We start from the raw sequence: 17,360 nt of genomic DNA, 5'->3' as shown, positions 1-17,360 counted from the left end.
AACTGGGAAACTACATGTGTAATATTTTGATATGTATAAAACAATTTGCTATTTCAAGATTGTCATTAGATATCAATAAGGCCAGTATCTGGGAATAATTTGTTTTTGGTGAAACGGTATGGCAGAAAATAGCACTATCTCGTGGCAACAACTCCCTCAACATACGCTAAACGTTTCAGCTAATGCTCTAAGCTGTTCTTAGCCTATAGCAACCTTTACTGTTACTGCTAATACTTTTGAAAAAACTAAGGGTATTAAGAAATGTTGAACAGAATATTTAATTGCATTGAAACATGCTATGTGTATTCAAGCTGTGGAAAGGGCCTATCAGCAGTATCTAAAGAAAAGCATAGATAATTAGGTTGCAAATTTCAGGACGTATTGAGGGGTTGTTGAACTAACAAAATGCATTATGGGCATAGTGTAAATACAACTAGTAGTAGTAGTTTAATACTGCTTCTGCTATTAGTGTTATTATTACCAAGGCTAATGGTATTCACTTGTAACTTTCAGATACTGTTTGGGGGCAAGTTGGGTTAAATCAAAACACTCTACGTGCATGTAGGTTATCAAAAGGGCATATAAGCAATCTCTCTGAAATAGATTAAAGAAATAAGTAGAGACTATCAGCGGTGAGGAGGGAATATTTAATTAGACCATAAAGGTCCAGTTTGAATACTTTAAATCCTACTAATAATTACTCCTATCCCTGATAGTATTCCCAATGTTCTTGCTAAAATGCCGACAACTATTGCTAATGATAAGGTTATTAATAAAACTCTTAGGGAATGGCGAGAGCAGGGTTGAACAGAATCAGAACAAAATATGTACATGTGGGTTATAAAAGAGGTATATTAACAGTTCCCAGCAACACCTAAGGGTAGAAAAGCTGAACAATTCCAGCATACCCATATTACTGTCAATTTTGCTAGTATTTCTACTACGAGTATTACTGCTACTTTTGAACTAAATCAAGATAGTTTAAGTACATCTAGGTTGTAAAAATAGATCAGGTTGTCAAGATATCCAGGCGGGGTATCTTACGACTAAATTTGTTCAACATATAAACAGAGAGCCAAAATCTGGATTCTTTAATCGAAAAATCGAAAAAATTTAGAATATTATTTTTTCTAGCCAATAAAAAGACTATGTCAATTAAAAACAAACAGAAATCAATTCTAGAAAATCTTTTTCCAAAAAGAGGTTTTCCAAAGAAAAGTAAAATGTTACATTCTACCAAAGATGAGCAGAAAGCCAAATAATTTTCCGACATCATCAATATATAAACGGAACACAAAACAAAAGGAACTATAATAAATAACTTAATCAAACTCATGATGAGCAGAAACTAAGAGAAGCAGGGCTGGCGGCCCTCATGGCTTTTAAAGACTAAAACATAATTTGTACTTTACTGAAAACAAAATGCATTATGTGTTTCATCTTTTTTTATTTACTAACTCCAAAGTTATTAAGACTTTCTGGAATAAATATCAGTATATATGTTAAAATTCAATCCAAATTCGTTATTTTTTCAATAATCTTGGTTAGTGTGGTGTATTTTCTCATTATTACTTGAAATTAAAAAAACAGCGTTATATAAATAAAACCGTAAATTATATAAATAAAAACCGTTTTCAGCTAAGTTAAAAACTGTTTCAGCTAAAAATGGTTTTTGTCAGTGCAAATTATGATCTGGTGTTTCAAAGGAACGGGGACAGGGGGTTGCATCCTTACTCTTCTTAGTTTTTGCTCATTTTGAGCATGACTAGTCTAGTCATTATAATTTCTCTTCCCTTTTTACACACTTTTGTTTTATACACTTATAGTAAGGACGAAAGAAGTAATAGCAATAGCCCTGGAATTGTCAGCTTAATACCCTTTGTTATTCTTGAAATATTACTGATATACCTTACTGATAAATAACATGCATGTAATATTTTTTTCTTTAAGCTGAAATAGATTTTCCCAGAAAATTTCTACTTTATACACTATCCCAGTCCTGAAAAATTCTGCCTGATCGTCTTAACAATCTGCTCTATTTTGACAACCTGTATGCACTTCAAATATTTTGATTTAGTTTAATATTAGCAGTAATAGTAGCAGCAGTAGCAGTAGTACCAAAGGTGGTAATAATATTGGTAGCCCAGTAAATTTCGGTTTAATACCCTAAGAAGTTGTTGGGACATTGCTAATGCACATCATTGATAACTCACGTGTACATAGTGTATTCTGATTCAGTTCAAAATCACCAGGTCATTCCCAAAAAGTTTCACTATTAACCTTAGCACTAATAATTGTAGTAGTCATAATAGCAGAAGTAATAGTTGGAGCATGGGGAGTAGTATTAATAGCAGCAATAATAGTACTCACATTATACCTTATTGGTCTTGTTCAAAATTCCCTCATTGGCCCTGATAGTTTCATCTGAGTACTTTAATCTTTTTCTGAAATATTACTGATACGCTATTTTGATAACCTGCATGCACAAAATGTTTTGATTTACCATAATATCCCTCCAAACTGTCTCTGAAAGATCTACATTAACACCATTAGTTTTAGCAATAGTATAGATTGCTTCAATTTAAATCAATCTCTCTCAACATTGCCTGAAATTTGTTTCCTTAATACCCCTGGCGTTAGCAGTAATATTAATATTAGCAGTAGTAGTTCTAATAATAGCACATAGTAGTAAATAATAGCACATTTTGATTAGTTCAACATCTCCCCAATATGCACTGAAAGTTTCAGCCTAATGCCCTAAGCTTTGAATGGGGCATAGCTGCTATGGCCTTTACTAGCCTGAAACGAAATAGTGCATTTCAATTTATTTCACCATCCTCCTCAACATTCACTGAAAGTTTCGATTTAATACCTTTAGCTTTAGTACTACTACTAATAATAGTTGTAGTACCAGTAGTATTAACAGTACACACATAGTGCCTTTTGATTAGTAAAAAATCCCTCTTAACACGCACTGAAGTTTTCAATTTAATACCCTATACCATTCCTGGAATATAACTGATAAGCTTGTTTGACAACCTGAATGCAGAGAGTACGTTATGATTTAGTTCAGCATACCCCTAAACATTTCTTGAAAGTTTCAGCTTCATACACGTAGCCTCAAAAGTAGTAGTAGTAGTAGTAGGAGAAAAACTAGTAGCAGTAGCAGGAATAGCAATAATCACAGAGTACCTTCTTTTGGTTGAACATCCCTGTCCACACGCCTTGAAAGTTTCAACTTAATAATTTCAGCTGTTCCTAAAATATTGCTTATATGCCTTATTGATAACCTACATGTACATAAAATGTTTTGTTTTAATTGAAACTCCCTCTAAACATTCTCTGAAAGCTTCACTTTAAGAACATTAGCCTCACTTGTAGCAGTAGTAGTAGCAGCAGCAGGCACATAGTGTCGTTTGGTTGGTTAAAAATCTTCATCAAAATACCCTGGAAGTTTCAATTTAATGTTCTAAACTGTGCCTGAGATTATTGCTGTTACATCCAACAATCAACAAGCTTGTAGTGTGTTTTGATTTAGTTCCAAATCCCCTTAAACATTCCTTGAAAGCTTCACCTAATATATCTAAATCTAGTAGTAGGAATAGTTGTGATAGTAGCAATATTAATAGCAGCATGCGTATAGCACCTTTTGTTTTTTCAACATCCCAATCAACACAAGCTGAAAGTTTCAACTTAGTACCCTAAAGAGTTTCTCAGACATAGCTGATATATCCTTTTGACAACCTGCATGCAAACGGTGTGTTTTGATTTAGCTCCCCAATACCCTTAATATTCTTAGCTTTACTAGTGGTATAGTTGAGGTGGTAGCAGTAGAAGTAGAAACAAAAGTAGTAGTATATTAATATTGCCTTTTCGTTAGTTCAATATCCCCTAAAACAAGCCATGCAAGTTTCAACGTCGTACAACAAGCCGTTCTTAAGGTATTGCTGATGACAACCTGTATTAGAAATAAAAATACATAGATCTAAATAAAAATAAAATTCAGTAAAGAGCAAATTATGTTCTGGTCTTTAAAAAGCAAGGGCAAGGGGGGCTTATTCTTGATAGTTTCTGCCCGTTTAGAGTTTGACTTGCCTGTTTACTATTATTTCTCTTCGCTTAGAATTTTTTTTATTTATTTATAGTAAGGGCAGAAGTATTAATAGTGGTCGCCTTGGAAGTTTCAACTTAATACCCTCTGTTATTCTTGAGCTATTACTGATACATCTTATTGACAACCAGCATGCACGTAGTGCAGTTTGATTTTGTTTTAAAGCAACAGAGATTTACCCTCAAAGAATAACTGAAAGACTTGACAACCTGCTTTATTTTGACAACCTGAATGCACTTCAAATATTTTGATTTAGTTCAATATTAGCAGTAATAGTAGCAGTAGTTGTGGTAGTTGCAAAAGTGGTAGTAATACTGGTAGCCCAGGAAGTTTCAGCTTAACAACCTTAGGCATTGCTGGGATGTTGCTGATAAACCCCTTTGGAAGCCCACATGTATATAATGTGTATATATTTGTATATAATGTATCAGTTTGTTTACACTTTTTTTCAAAAATAAGATAAATTTTCTCAGGCTTGTAACTTTTGACAGGTAAGTCTAAACTTGATGAAACTTATATTTAAAAATCTTTATAAAAATCCAATTCTTTTGATGTGTCTATTGGTATCGAAATTCGCTTCTTTAGAGTTTGGTTACTATTAGTTGGGTCACTCCTTACTACAGTTTGTTACCACAAACTGTTTGATATAAGAAGACCTAGATGGGAATCAAATCCCAGTTCAATACCTTCTTCTTCCTGTTCCACTTTTCATTGCTTTTTTAAGGTTGGTCCTGAGTAAAAAGTTAGGAGCTCTGCCCTTTATGGGTTTTATTAGCCTATCATAAACACATAAAATTGATATAAATTATATTTTTAATAATACTATAAAATACATCAAAGTTAAGAGCTGGACAAAACCAGTGTTTATGGAACTGGAAGTTTAGCCATCTTATACTGCTGAGCCCATGGATGTGCTTATACTGAATTAATAACTTAAAAAATATTTTGTAACCCAACTTTCCTGATCCTGGGACCACATGTGCATGCAATCTTCAGCCTGAGGAGTGGGGGGGGGAATGTACTGAGAGATTAAAAAGTAAAGATAGCCCATTCTTTCCCTTAGACTCAAATTGGACACTTTTCTTCAAGCAACATCAAAGAAAAGTTACTATTTAGCAAAGATTTTACTTGGTTAAATTCAAAAATATTACAGAATACATAAATAATTGATGCACATATATCAAACAAACCTAAATTAAGTAATGGACTTAATTTTTACAAAGGCTGAGCCATGAGTTTTACAAAAAGCTCAGCCATGGCTTTTTATTGAAAGTTTTACTGTTAATTTCTATTTGCATATTCCTCTTTCACTTCCTGCAACTCCTGCACCCATCATAGGAGACTAAATCCTGCAGCTGAACTATGCACTATTCCAATAGCCCCATGCATTACATAATTCAGTTTTCTGTGATTTGAAAATAATGTCCTAGCATATCAAAAAGTAAACCTCTGAAATTGCCATTGTTGAGAGTAAAATTACAACCCTTTCATTGAACAACAAGAAAAAATCATCTTTCTACATGGGCAGTAGTGATATGTCCTCTTATTTTTCTTTGTTGCTATTGAGGCACTGGAACATCATAGAGCACTGTTTAAGGACTCATAAAAGCTAATTCTTATATCTTATGGTTTTTTTATACATTAGACTTGATAATGCCATCATAAAGTGCCACATGGTACACTAGAACCACAACTTGGATGACATTTTCAGAATGAAAAGGCTATGCCAGACACATGGACATCATAGAAAACTAATTATGAGCTAATTCATTGCCTTAAATCACAGCTTGGAGTGAAATAAGGACTTTTGATCCTGTTGAATCACTCCTTGTGATGAAAGTTGCATGCGTGGTTGATTAGATTCTGGTGCATCCCAGTCAAATCTCCATGGTTTGTCACTCCACTCAGCATGCAGATGGCATTAGAATATATCTGTTGATTCAGCAGAAACAGTGTTCTCCTTGAGGTTGTTGAGGTTTATAAAATAGTTTTTACATTTAATTGTTCCTTATAGGTTCAACTTAATAAATCAGTCACAAAGTGCCACATGGCATCAAAAAGTGCACTTTGGTTTGTCTATTTTTTCATTTTTTTAAATAGGCCTAAATAATAACAAAATAGGGTGTTGTCCTTAAGGTCTTTTCTCTAAATTATGGGGAGGAAACTGCTAACTTGCCCCCCTCCCAATACACCACTGGCTATAGCAGAGCTCCATGTAAAATATGTTAGCAAAAACTATTCTGCATAGCCTATTAAGAAGTAGGCTAGGCCTAAGGATTGTTTTCATAGTAATTTTTGTTTCTCAAAAGCAACTAATCTGGACCTATAATTCACTAAACTATAATTTTACCAGAAAAGCATAAAAAAGTTACATAAAAGTAACATTGAGTTTTCATAGGCTAAAGTCTTAAACACCCAGCAGGCTCCCAGGAAATGACTCTATACTACAAAGCTAACCTTATTGTAAATATTCTTTTGACTGCTTCATATCCCTTTATATGTTCATCAGGAATATTCAAATATGTTTTTTTTTCATCTGGTAGAATGTCAAAATTTGCTTTCGCAAACTGATTTCCCATGCTTTGCAATTTTGAAATTTCTGCTTCTATTCTTAAAAAGCGCTATCTACGGCTTAAAAATAGCAATCTGATAAGAAATAAAAACAGAATTGATCATTCTTTATTAAGTTAAATAAAATTAAAAATGGCTAGTACAGTAGACAGCATGTGGAGTGATATAACTGTAAACAAAGAATTAGTGTCTAAGCTAGAAAAGTAAGGTTAAAGTTTTATTTAAAAATGACTTATCATAAAGAGATTGTTGTTCTCTCAGAGGTGTGTCCTTGAGTCTAGGGTAGGCAGTGACATGAAATAGGGGGGGGGGGCATTTTCACTCCGTACATTTTCTAAAATATTTTTCTTTGTCTTCAGTAAATATATAGGCTACTCATTTCTGATATTGACCTAGGGACAAAACAAACATTAGGCTACTTAAAGGCTTTTTGGGTAAATACTGAGGAGTACATATTATTGACCTACAAAAAAGTGAACATGCCACAAGATGCCATTTATTATGTTGTTTATGAATATAATAATTGCTTTTCATGCAAATTCAGTTTTAAGCCTCTTTTGAACCCTTGGAAATTATAATTTCTTTCTCCTTTTTGGTAGGTCTATACAAAGGGAAAAAATTCTAGTTTAGCTACTTTTTGCTATCTTGGAAAGATGTTAGGCTAGGAAAATGAAGCTTTCAGGGATGGGTTTACAGACTAAGGTGTGTGTAGGAAAAGTAGGCTGCTTAAAAGTACCTACCTCCACTCCTTCTCCCTCTAGATGGCTGTGACCTTTGATGAACTTTAAAAAGTTCTGTGTTATGAAAATGAAACCTTGCAAAATGGACCTTCTGCTCAGATGTAATAAAAGAAAACTGTTTTTAGCTTCACAAATTTGCTCTATCCCAATTTATGAGGTTTCAAAAATCTACAAATATATTTTCTAAATTTAGAAAAAACCCCACTGATATGGCTTAAAATTCTACTCAAATAACAGGAATTGCATTCTTAGAACTAAAACCAGAGAAAAGGAGATTGATATCTAAAAAAAAAGTAAAATATTGTCATGTCAAAATTTCAACAGTCATAGGGTAGAAAACAAGTAGGCTATCCAATTGAGCAAAATTATGTAAAACTCAAACTCTCACATTTTATCACCAAAGAGGAATTCAGGAAAATTGTATATGTCAACAAATAGCTAAAAATCTTTATTGCCTTACCTACAAGGACCTTGTTTTTGAAAATATTAATAATTATATTTTGATGTAAATATCATTTCAGTGTTTCACTTTTATTCACATATTAACAGAAAGTTGATTTTCTTCTGATTCAAAAAATCTAACTTTTATTGCTTGAAATTTATTCTATAAATCAGAAAGATTTAATCTAATTTTTTCTTTTCAGTTGCTTTTCAAAATTTAGGCCATATTTTTAACTTATGTTAACAAATCATTTGTGATAATTTCACCAAGAAGACGTGACTCTTGTTACTACCCTCACATTGGATCGTGCATGAATCATGAATCTTAAAGAAAATTGATCTTTCCCAAAAAAAGGTCTTTTACCCTAGACCTGTCAAGCAGGCAAATTTCAAAGACTTAGAATAAGAAGAGGGCTAACATGCAAGCTTGGCAATACCTACCCAGAGTATTTTTTTGGCCCTGGATTCATGAAACTACTGCAAAGAATTATGGAAAGCAGGCCACACAGAATGCATTATGTTAAATGCCCTGTCACAGAAAAAAAGGGGTCCCAAGGTAGCAATGCTACTTGGCAATTTTCAAATTTGTTGGCCAAAAATTAAATTTTGTAAAAAATACTTTTTGCTCAAAGAAAAGCTGTCAAAACACAAGTTGTCCTGCTAAAGTGTCAGCAGCTTTTGGAATTCTGTTGAATTCTGCTTCTGGCAGCTATGGAACTTTGTTCATACCTAACTTAACCTAATCCCTAACCACCTCTAAATATTAAGTATTTAATTAAAATATACCTACATAGTTTTCTCACTCAAAATAAGCCAATCATAACTGATAACAGAGAGGCAAACCAGTTTTTGTCAGATCTAGGCAGCATAATTCTTGAGTGTGTTTCATTTAACACACAAGTACCAAAACTTTTATTCTCACAGCTGTTTCACATGGAAGGGGGGAGGAAGGTAGAACTTAGTAAGTGGTTGATTAAAAGGGAATGAAGAAATTACAATAAAAAGAGATACTCCTGCTAGTGGTAATTTCTGTTGTTTTAGTTTCTACTTGATTTTTCATTTTCATTCTGTTCTTTTTAGGATTCATTTATACATATATTGCAGTATACATTATAGTTATGTTTTATATGATTATTCCTTTTGATTCTCTCTGTTTTGCTGTTCTGACAAACCTGTTTCATTCATTTAACTAGCCAAGGGGCATGTCAAATGAGAGGCAAAGAAAGAAATAAAAGCACAAATGTTTAAATCAACTATCTATTGCAAAATCTTGCTGGCTCAATTTCTCCAAAGCAATGCATCTGGCCAGAGTCTTCTTGATACCAGGCTTAAAAGAGAATAAAAACTATGGTATATACCAGGGGTGGCCAACCCAAGTGATCTTGTAGGCCACTTTGGAAATGCTTTGTAACTCTGCAGACTATATATAAAATTGTATATAACCATATTAGATTTAGATCCATTATAGATATTTTGTAGTGACAAATTGAAAAATAATGGATTTTTATAATTATGTTTTCTATATTTTTTACATATAAATACATTTATTCAAAACAAAACTAGCAGAAACACATTTTTATTGTAAATCATTTATAGTATTATTTGTCTGTGTTTGTTGTAGTTGTTATTTTTCATAGATTTGTATGTGTATATTATGTTGTCCACATTATCATAACTTCTTTTTATTATGTTTAGTGCAACAAGCTTGAAAGCTTACCATATTTGGTATGAATAAAAATAATAAATAAACATTGGTTATATGTTTATATCCAACCTGCTTTGTCATCATAGAAGATGATCCTTGCATGGACCCTTTGTCCAGCCAGCAGGTATTTAGTCAACTGCAATCCAAAGATGGGATACAAGGGGTCAAATAGTTAAGAAATAACAAGGTACAAGTCAAATTTAGTGACATTGTTAAAGCTAAAGCTTTTTCCAAGGAGGCCCCTACTGCTCTCTCTACAAAATTACCAAATGGTAGCCTAAACAATATAAATGTAAGCTTTGAGAAGAAAAACAATTTGGCTTTATACAATACTTCATTCAGGGATAAATAGTCTCTGGATTGAATGCAAATTACTTAAATAGATCCAAATTGCCTGACCTGTTCCTACAGCCTGCTAAGTTAACAGCAGGGCATCTATCTGGAGGCCTTGCAACATATATGAGGAAAGAATTATCAGCAAAGTTGTCAATTAAAATTAGTAACTTGTTGTCTTGTCTGTTTTGCTGTGGGTACTGGGTTAATAAATGTATATATGCCTACTAATTATAATAATGCCATCTTGCTGACATAGTTTTCTAAAGCATCTGATGCACTTTGGCAATGTCTGGAATCTTTTGAGTATAGTTGGAGAAAAGGGTTATAGCTGGTGATTATTTCAACAGCAATCCAGCAACTGACAACTCAGACATTTTTCTGAATGGCCTACCCACTTCCTTTCAAATTTGGTCAAAAAGGTTATAGCTGGTGATTGTTTTGACAGCAACTGACAACTCTGACATTTTTCTGAATTGCCTACCCACTTCCTTTCAAATTTGGTCAAAAGTCTTAGGATTTTACATATACCCATTCTAGTAGACATACATCCAATATTGACCAAATTCTGTCTTGTAGATCCATCCCTTGTCTCCCTGGCATGGGAATGTTTTTGAGTTGAACAGAGCACTAAATGGAAATATAAATCTGAGCTGAAAAAATACTGTATTATCAGACAACATTTCACTGGAAACAAGACATGTTGGCAAAATACAATCCAAACTGATGGAAGTTAACCTAGGTCTTCTCTGACTCCAGATGATTGGAATTTTTATTACATATCAGTTTATGGGATCAAAAATCTTGCCATAAGCAAATATTATGAAGAGGACTTTTTTAGCTGGCTTAGACGTTTTTCAGGACAGGATTGCTATATCACTGAAACAGGTTGAAAAAAACTATTAGAAAAGTTCTGTCTAAAGCTAATAATGGGATATACCCTGATGGCCTTTCAACAATGCACTTTAAAAACTTACCCAATAGCTTCTAATATTATTATGTGTGCACTGTTGATATACCGAAAGCGTTTGATAGTATTAATCACATGCAATCTCTTGATGCTCTTTTACACTCCAGGAAATCACTTGCTTCTATTTATTGTTCTAATTTCGTGTGCAAACCACACATTATTTACCTTGCCATTGCAGCTCATCTACTTGCCAATAGTGGCATAACTAAAATTAATAAGTGCTAGGTGGCAATATTATGTCCCCAGGTGGTGATAAGGGAATGCTTTGCAGATCTTTAGGGTACCTCCATGGGAGGTATGGACCAAGGGGACCTTGTCCGTGGGGGTCCATAATAGAGACTGGGCGCCCTCGCCCGGGGCTATAAGTTCAGGTGGAGGGGGAGGAGCCCCCATATGTACACTCAATAGGGCCCACAGCCATGTCCGTACATTCCATGAGTTACAAACCTCCTTCTAGTAATGGTTTAAATTGCATGGTGACACAGAACGCCATTGTGGGAAGATCCTCTATAGGAGGATAATTGCAGTAGGGCATAAGATCCAGATCTATGGACAATGGCCTCTGCAAAGGGCTGCCTCAGCTCTTTTTGGGTCCTCTATTCCCACTTAAGAAGTGGGCCTCTTGAGCAAATTATAGCCAAGTAAACTACACTGCATTTGCATGGGATTCTGATTAATGGTCTGGGCTTGGTCTGTTTTGATGGGCGTTTTTGGGCTGAAAAACCTCTTCCTAGCTAATTTATCTACTATGGGTTGTCTTCCAGTTGTAGCGAAATATTTTTAGGCATAAATATATAATGAGTCAGAGGTAACAAGCTTGGGACTGTCTGTGCAGGATTTTGACTCTTGTTGATAGAAGAGCATCATCAAGTGTTGAAAACCATGTTGTGACCAAGATCAGCCCAGGATTGCACAAAGCCTACATTCATACTGGAGGTCAAAGGGACTTCTTCCTCTCTGGCTCTAAGCTGGCTTAAGCACTTTGGTTAGACTTAAATAGATATGTTGATCCCCATCCTGCACTGATATTCAGTATAATTGCTTTTCCTGAGGCCAAAATAATTTCAATGATTTAAAGAACAGGAAAATTGGAACTTAGAACGTTACAATGTTAAAAAATGACTATCGTATTGATGTTTTGACTGACAAATTCAGATGATTCAAACTGGACGTATTAGTAGTTTCAGAAACTCATATCTCAGGAGTAGGAAGCATGAAAATAGGTGATGTAGAATTTGTTTACTCTGGCAGGTTGGATGGGATGCATAGACAGGGAGTAGGGCTCATGATGAATAAGGGGGCTGCAAAGTCTTGTTTAGGCCGGGAAGGTATTAATAATAGAATGCTAACTGCTCATTTTATGACTATAAAGTTCAGGGTATCAGTTTTTGTAGTATATGTCCCTGTTGAACCAATTGACTGAAATACTAGTGACTTGGATGAATTTTACCATAATTTACAGTTACTTGCAGTTAAAGGAGTAAATAGACAGAGTCCAAGGTAGAAATATGGCGTTTTTACTAGGAGATTTTAATGCCCATGTTGGTAGAAATAGGGATAGATGGTATCCTATGTAAATTTGGTGTAGGAAAAGAAACCAGAAATGGCTACAGACTTTTGCAATTTTGTAGGTATAATAATCTAGTTATTATAAAAATATGGTGTTTGAAACTTCCCAGAAACAGTTGAATAAAAAACTTGAAGAGTTTAAAATTTGACAATGTGGAAGATGGTTGAAATGATTTTAGAAAAACAATTTGTGAAGTTCTGATGGTGTCTCAGGGAAGAAAGCTAAGACTTTCTCTTTGTTTAATAGAGAGAAGGGGTTTTTACAAGTATTATCTGAGTGATAGATCATATGAAAACAATTAAGGAAAGAGTTAAAGATAGATGGGCAGAATATTTTGAGCATATGCTAAACCAAGATACAGTTGCAGGAAAAGATATAGAAGAGAATGAAAAAGTTTGTGATACCTTGGATGTGAAGGAAGATTTGTTTTATGAGGAAAAATTACCAACAGTACTAAAAGGATTAAAAAATAATAAGGCTCCACGTGCTGATAGTGTGGTAAATGAGTTTCTTAAATATGGTGGCTCTGAGGTTAGAAATAAGTTACTGAACGATTATGAATATGATTTTTGAAAAAGGGGAAACCTTAGTTAAACCACTGTATAAGAAAGGTGACAAGAGTGAGTATTTTAATTATTGAGGCATTAGTCTGGTCTCTGTAGGTAGTAAATTACTTAGTAATATGATACTTTTTAAACTGAGGGATGTTGTGGACCAAGTTTTAAGCAAAGAACAGTGTGGTTTTAGAAAAGGTAGAGGATGTGTCAACCAAATTTTCACTCTTAGGTTAATAATTGAGAAGTGCCTTAGTTATTAAACACCTTTGGTCCTCAGTTTTATAAATTATGAACAAGCCTTCGATTCTCTTGATAGAAGAGCTTTACCAAATGTATTATCTTTATATGGTATACCAGACAAATACATTAAAGTGATTAGTTCTATGTACGAAAACAATACTGCTCCAGTTAAGATAGGGAATGAGGATAGCAGCTGTTTGTGTATTAAATCAGGAGTTAAGCAGGGTTGCGTTCTATCCCCCTTAATATGGATCATGTTGATGGACTTTATCTTAAGGAGCACAGGAAAGGCAATGCGAGACCACGGAATCAAATAGGGAGGAACAGCTCTCTTGGACTTCGATTATGCTGATGATTTAAGCATCCTAGATGAAAGTATGAGCAAAATGAATGAATTTCTAGAGGTTTTGCGACTTCAGGGTGCAACATTGGGTTACAAAAGGATTGATCAGGTGGGCAGCTTCACTTACATTGGTTGTATTATTAGTAAAGATGGTGGGAGCAGTGAAGATGTTAAAAGTAGAATAGCCAAGGCTCAGGGTGTTTTTTCACAGTAAAAAAAGGTTTGAAAGAATAGGAAGATAAGTCTGCAAACCAAGATTAGAATATTGGAACGTACAGTGATGAGAGTGGTCAAATATAGCTGTGAAGTATGGGCGCCCGAAAAGCGGATGACGATTTACTAGATGTTTTCCAGGGAAATAGCCTACAGATTGTTTTGGGTACCAGGTTGACTGACCGTATTTTAAACAGTAGGTGTAAAAAAAAATGTGGTTCAATCCTGCTTTCTAGGGCTATAACGAAAGAAAAGTTGAGATGGCTAGGGCACATTCTGCAGATGAAGGATGACAGACTACCGAAAGTTGTCCTTTTTGGCCAACTGTCTTGGACAAAATGGAAATTATTTCGTCCTCGTCTAGGATGAGAGTATGTCATAAAGAAAGATTTAAAGGAAATGGAACTCCCTGGGAGGGTGTAAAGAGGGAGGCTTTTAATAGATTGGGATGGAGGAGGAGCATGTGTAGCTTTGTTGGCCTTCGGCGGCTTGTTGCTGCGGTGAGTTGTTAGTAGTAGTAGTGATAGAATAAGTGCTATTTTAGATACGCAAACTCCCTGTTGTTTATTCCTAAACGGCACCAAAATTCCCATCTTGAAAAATTTGAAATTATGAATCCAGTCAAAGAATGGTCAAGAATCTGTGATAAGTCTGTGATAAAAATGATACTCATCTGGGGAATACCTCGTCTGGGATGGGAGTATGTCATAAAGAAAGATTTAAAGGAAATGGAACGCCCTGGGAGGGTGTAAAGAGGGAGGCTTTTAATAGATTGGGATGGAGGAAGAGCATGTGTAGCTTTGTTGGCCTTGGGCGGCTTGTTGCTGCGGCGAGTTGTTAGTAGTAGTAGTAGTAACAGAATAAGTGCTATTTTAGATACGCAAAGTCCCTTTTGTTTATTCCTAAACGGCACCAAAATTCTCATCTTGAAAAATTTGAAATTATGAATCCAGTCAAAGAATGGTCAAGAATCTGTGATAAGACTGTGATACTGAATTGACAACATTTTTCTCCATTTATAACTTAAGTGTTTCTTTTTTTAGTGTATTTAGTTTTTCCTTTTATTTTTCCTTACTCCACTATAATCTTTTGTAGATGGCAATTAACCCCCCTGCCAGTTCCACTATTTCCTCAAACACATTCAATCAAAATTTTGAGATAGCCATTTTGTTTAATGTAGTTGTAAGATCAGGAAAGTATGTCTTTGAGGATGACAACCCTCCCATAGCCCTCAGGCAAAAGGTTGTAAGCTATGCACTAGGGGCATTTAAGGTTCATGTAGAAAGGGTGATCGTATAAACTTCAGAGGGGCCTCATTGGATTGCTAATCAGAAGCGTAAGTGCCCTTTTTGAGGCTTAGAGTGATCAGAGGGTGGATAACCCCCCCCCCACACACACACACACCTTGTATTGTCCTGAAATGCATCTGATAAAAATTTTGAGATAGCGTTTGTTGTTGTAAAAACTTCAAAAAGAGCTCAATTGATTGAAGATTGAAAGGGCTAGTGCGCTTTTTATAGTAAAAAGTGATTGGAGGGCAACTAACCCTCTTCCCACGCCCACCATATCCCCAAACATATCCAATCAAAATTTTTAGACAGCCATTTCGTTCAACATAATTGAAAGATCCAGAAATTATGTCTTTAAGAATAACCTTCCCACAGCCCGCAGGGCAAGGGTTATAAGTTATGCCCTAGGGGCAGTAATAATAAAGTCAAATAAGCTTCCTAGTGTAAAACTATGACAAATCACTATTAATAAATAAATAAAATTCAAAACGAGCAAACATTAACATTAGTAGGGCTGATAACCCCTTTGCCTTCTTAATACCAGAACACAATTTGCGCTTTACTGAAAACCAAATACGTTTCAAATGTTTTCACCTTTCTTACTTTCACAAATGAAAGATCTTCAAAACTTTAAGATAGAAATGTCAATATATGTCCATTAAACTGACAATCCAAGGTCATTTGTTTGTTTGTTTTTTTCAGTAAAGCACAAATTTTGTTCTGGTATTAACCCTTTCATGGCGTGTGATTACAATTGGAATCACAGTCTTTGCTGCAGCATAAGTGCCATCCAGTTATAAGAAATTGAATCGTAAATTATACCATAAGATAGCGGACATCGAGTTCTTTCGAATAAATACCCGTTTAGACGCACAAACATCTGTTGGGTTTTACCCAGGTCATTTCAGTTCTTTGTTTTGTAATTGAAGGAACTACTGAAGGTAAGGGAAATATTTTATTTTTTATTTTCTTTGTTTGGAGTGTTACAGTTAAAGAAAAAATTGGGCAGATAAAGAATGATTAAATATCAATTAAGACTAATTATTTGAGGTGGGGGGTCTCTGGTTTACCGATAGGGCCACTCATTTGTCTTGATCCCATAAGGCATCAACCGGCCATGAAGGTAAAACAAACGTTTTAATAGTCGGTTTTGTGTTACGGGGGCTATCATTTTGTTCGCATGTTTTTGTTATTTCTTTGTAACCTTAGAATTTTTAGTTGTGGTAGCTTTGTAGTTGTGCTACCTAGTTTGTGACTTTTAGTGATTATTTTTCAAAAAACAAATGATTTTTCATGATTCTGGTAATTTTTAATGGTAAAGCATAAAAAATTTAGTGAAATAGATTAGCCCTGAATATAATTATAGGATAAGGGATATTTTAGTCAAAACGTTACTGAAAGCTAAGAAGACTAAATGTTATTAAATTTTTGACTTGAAGCAAAATGTCTGGATGCAGAAAAGCAAAAAAGTTGGATTCTTTGCTTTTGTTTTATTATCTGTGTGCTGAATCTGATGAAAGATATAAAGATATAGTGTTTGATATAGAGAAAGCTAAGAAAACCTAAACAATTCTTTTGTCCAAGAAACCATACTTATCCAAATATTTGGTCAAATTTGATGGAAACCGGCCTGATATCTGTATATTTCAATAAAAATGATAAATATTACACATACTTTTTTATTGACATGCATTATATCAAACAACAATTTAAATTAATTTCAACAATTAATGATTTTTTTTATTTTTAGTGCTATCATGTCAAAGCGGGAGGAAAGATTATTCAGAAGCCAGACTACACGAAATGCGAACCACATCTTTTCACGGGACGAAGCTGTTCAGTATATTCTTGAACCAGATGGAGAACTGTCTGATCTGGAAATAGAAGACGAGGAGGGCCTTGACCATGAGGAAGATGATAACGATCTTGACTGGAACCCCCCTGTCGACCCCTCCCTTGAATACAACGTTGATGAAGATGATTTACCTTTATCGTCACTGACTCACGTACACATCGTCAACCGAAGTGCATCTCCACCACCATACCCTTTGGTTGCCTCTGTCATTAGTGACCCATCTACCTCTGGTACAGCAACACCTTTCCAATCTTCATCTTCCAGAGAATTTCGATGGAGAAAACAAAACTTTGAATCGCCCGATGTAACCTGGAAGTCTTCTCTTCCACCACCTCCTCCGGAAATTCCAACCCCTATTGAATATTTCAAGCAGATGTTTGACGATGACATGGTCGAACGCATTCTTTTTCAGTCCAATTTGT

At 34.8% G+C, this 17,360-nt stretch overlaps 2 protein-coding genes across 5 annotated transcripts in view; one reads left to right on the top strand and one right to left on the bottom strand.

Moving 5' to 3' along the window:
• The window catches only part of LOC136042164 (complex I assembly factor TIMMDC1, mitochondrial-like), a 46,873-nt gene extending 40,167 nt beyond the window's left edge, over positions 1–6,706 (bottom strand). The window contains exon 1 of the mRNA XM_065727090.1: positions 6,569–6,706. Within this exon, the coding sequence (XP_065583162.1) occupies positions 6,569–6,690 (122 nt within the window). The 5' untranslated portion in view covers positions 6,691–6,706. The remainder of the gene's footprint in view (positions 1–6,568) is intronic.
• Positions 6,707–6,752: 46 nt separating this feature from the next.
• LOC136042174 (zinc finger protein ubi-d4-like) overlaps positions 6,753–17,360 on the top strand; it is a 49,093-nt gene continuing 38,485 nt past the window's right edge. For all 4 annotated transcript variants that reach the window (XM_065727106.1, XM_065727104.1, XM_065727102.1 and 1 more), the window contains exon 1: positions 6,753–6,885. In XM_065727106.1, coding sequence (XP_065583178.1) covers positions 6,815–6,885 — 71 coding nt within the window. In that variant the 5' untranslated portion in view covers positions 6,753–6,814. The remainder of the gene's footprint in view (positions 6,886–17,360) is intronic.

Source organism: Artemia franciscana, unplaced genomic scaffold (genome assembly GCF_032884065.1).
Source record: "Artemia franciscana unplaced genomic scaffold, ASM3288406v1 PGA_scaffold_74, whole genome shotgun sequence".
In the NCBI taxonomy this organism is placed as follows: Eukaryota; Metazoa; Arthropoda; class Branchiopoda; order Anostraca; family Artemiidae; genus Artemia; species Artemia franciscana.
This window is presented reverse-complemented; position numbering and strand designations above follow the sequence as displayed.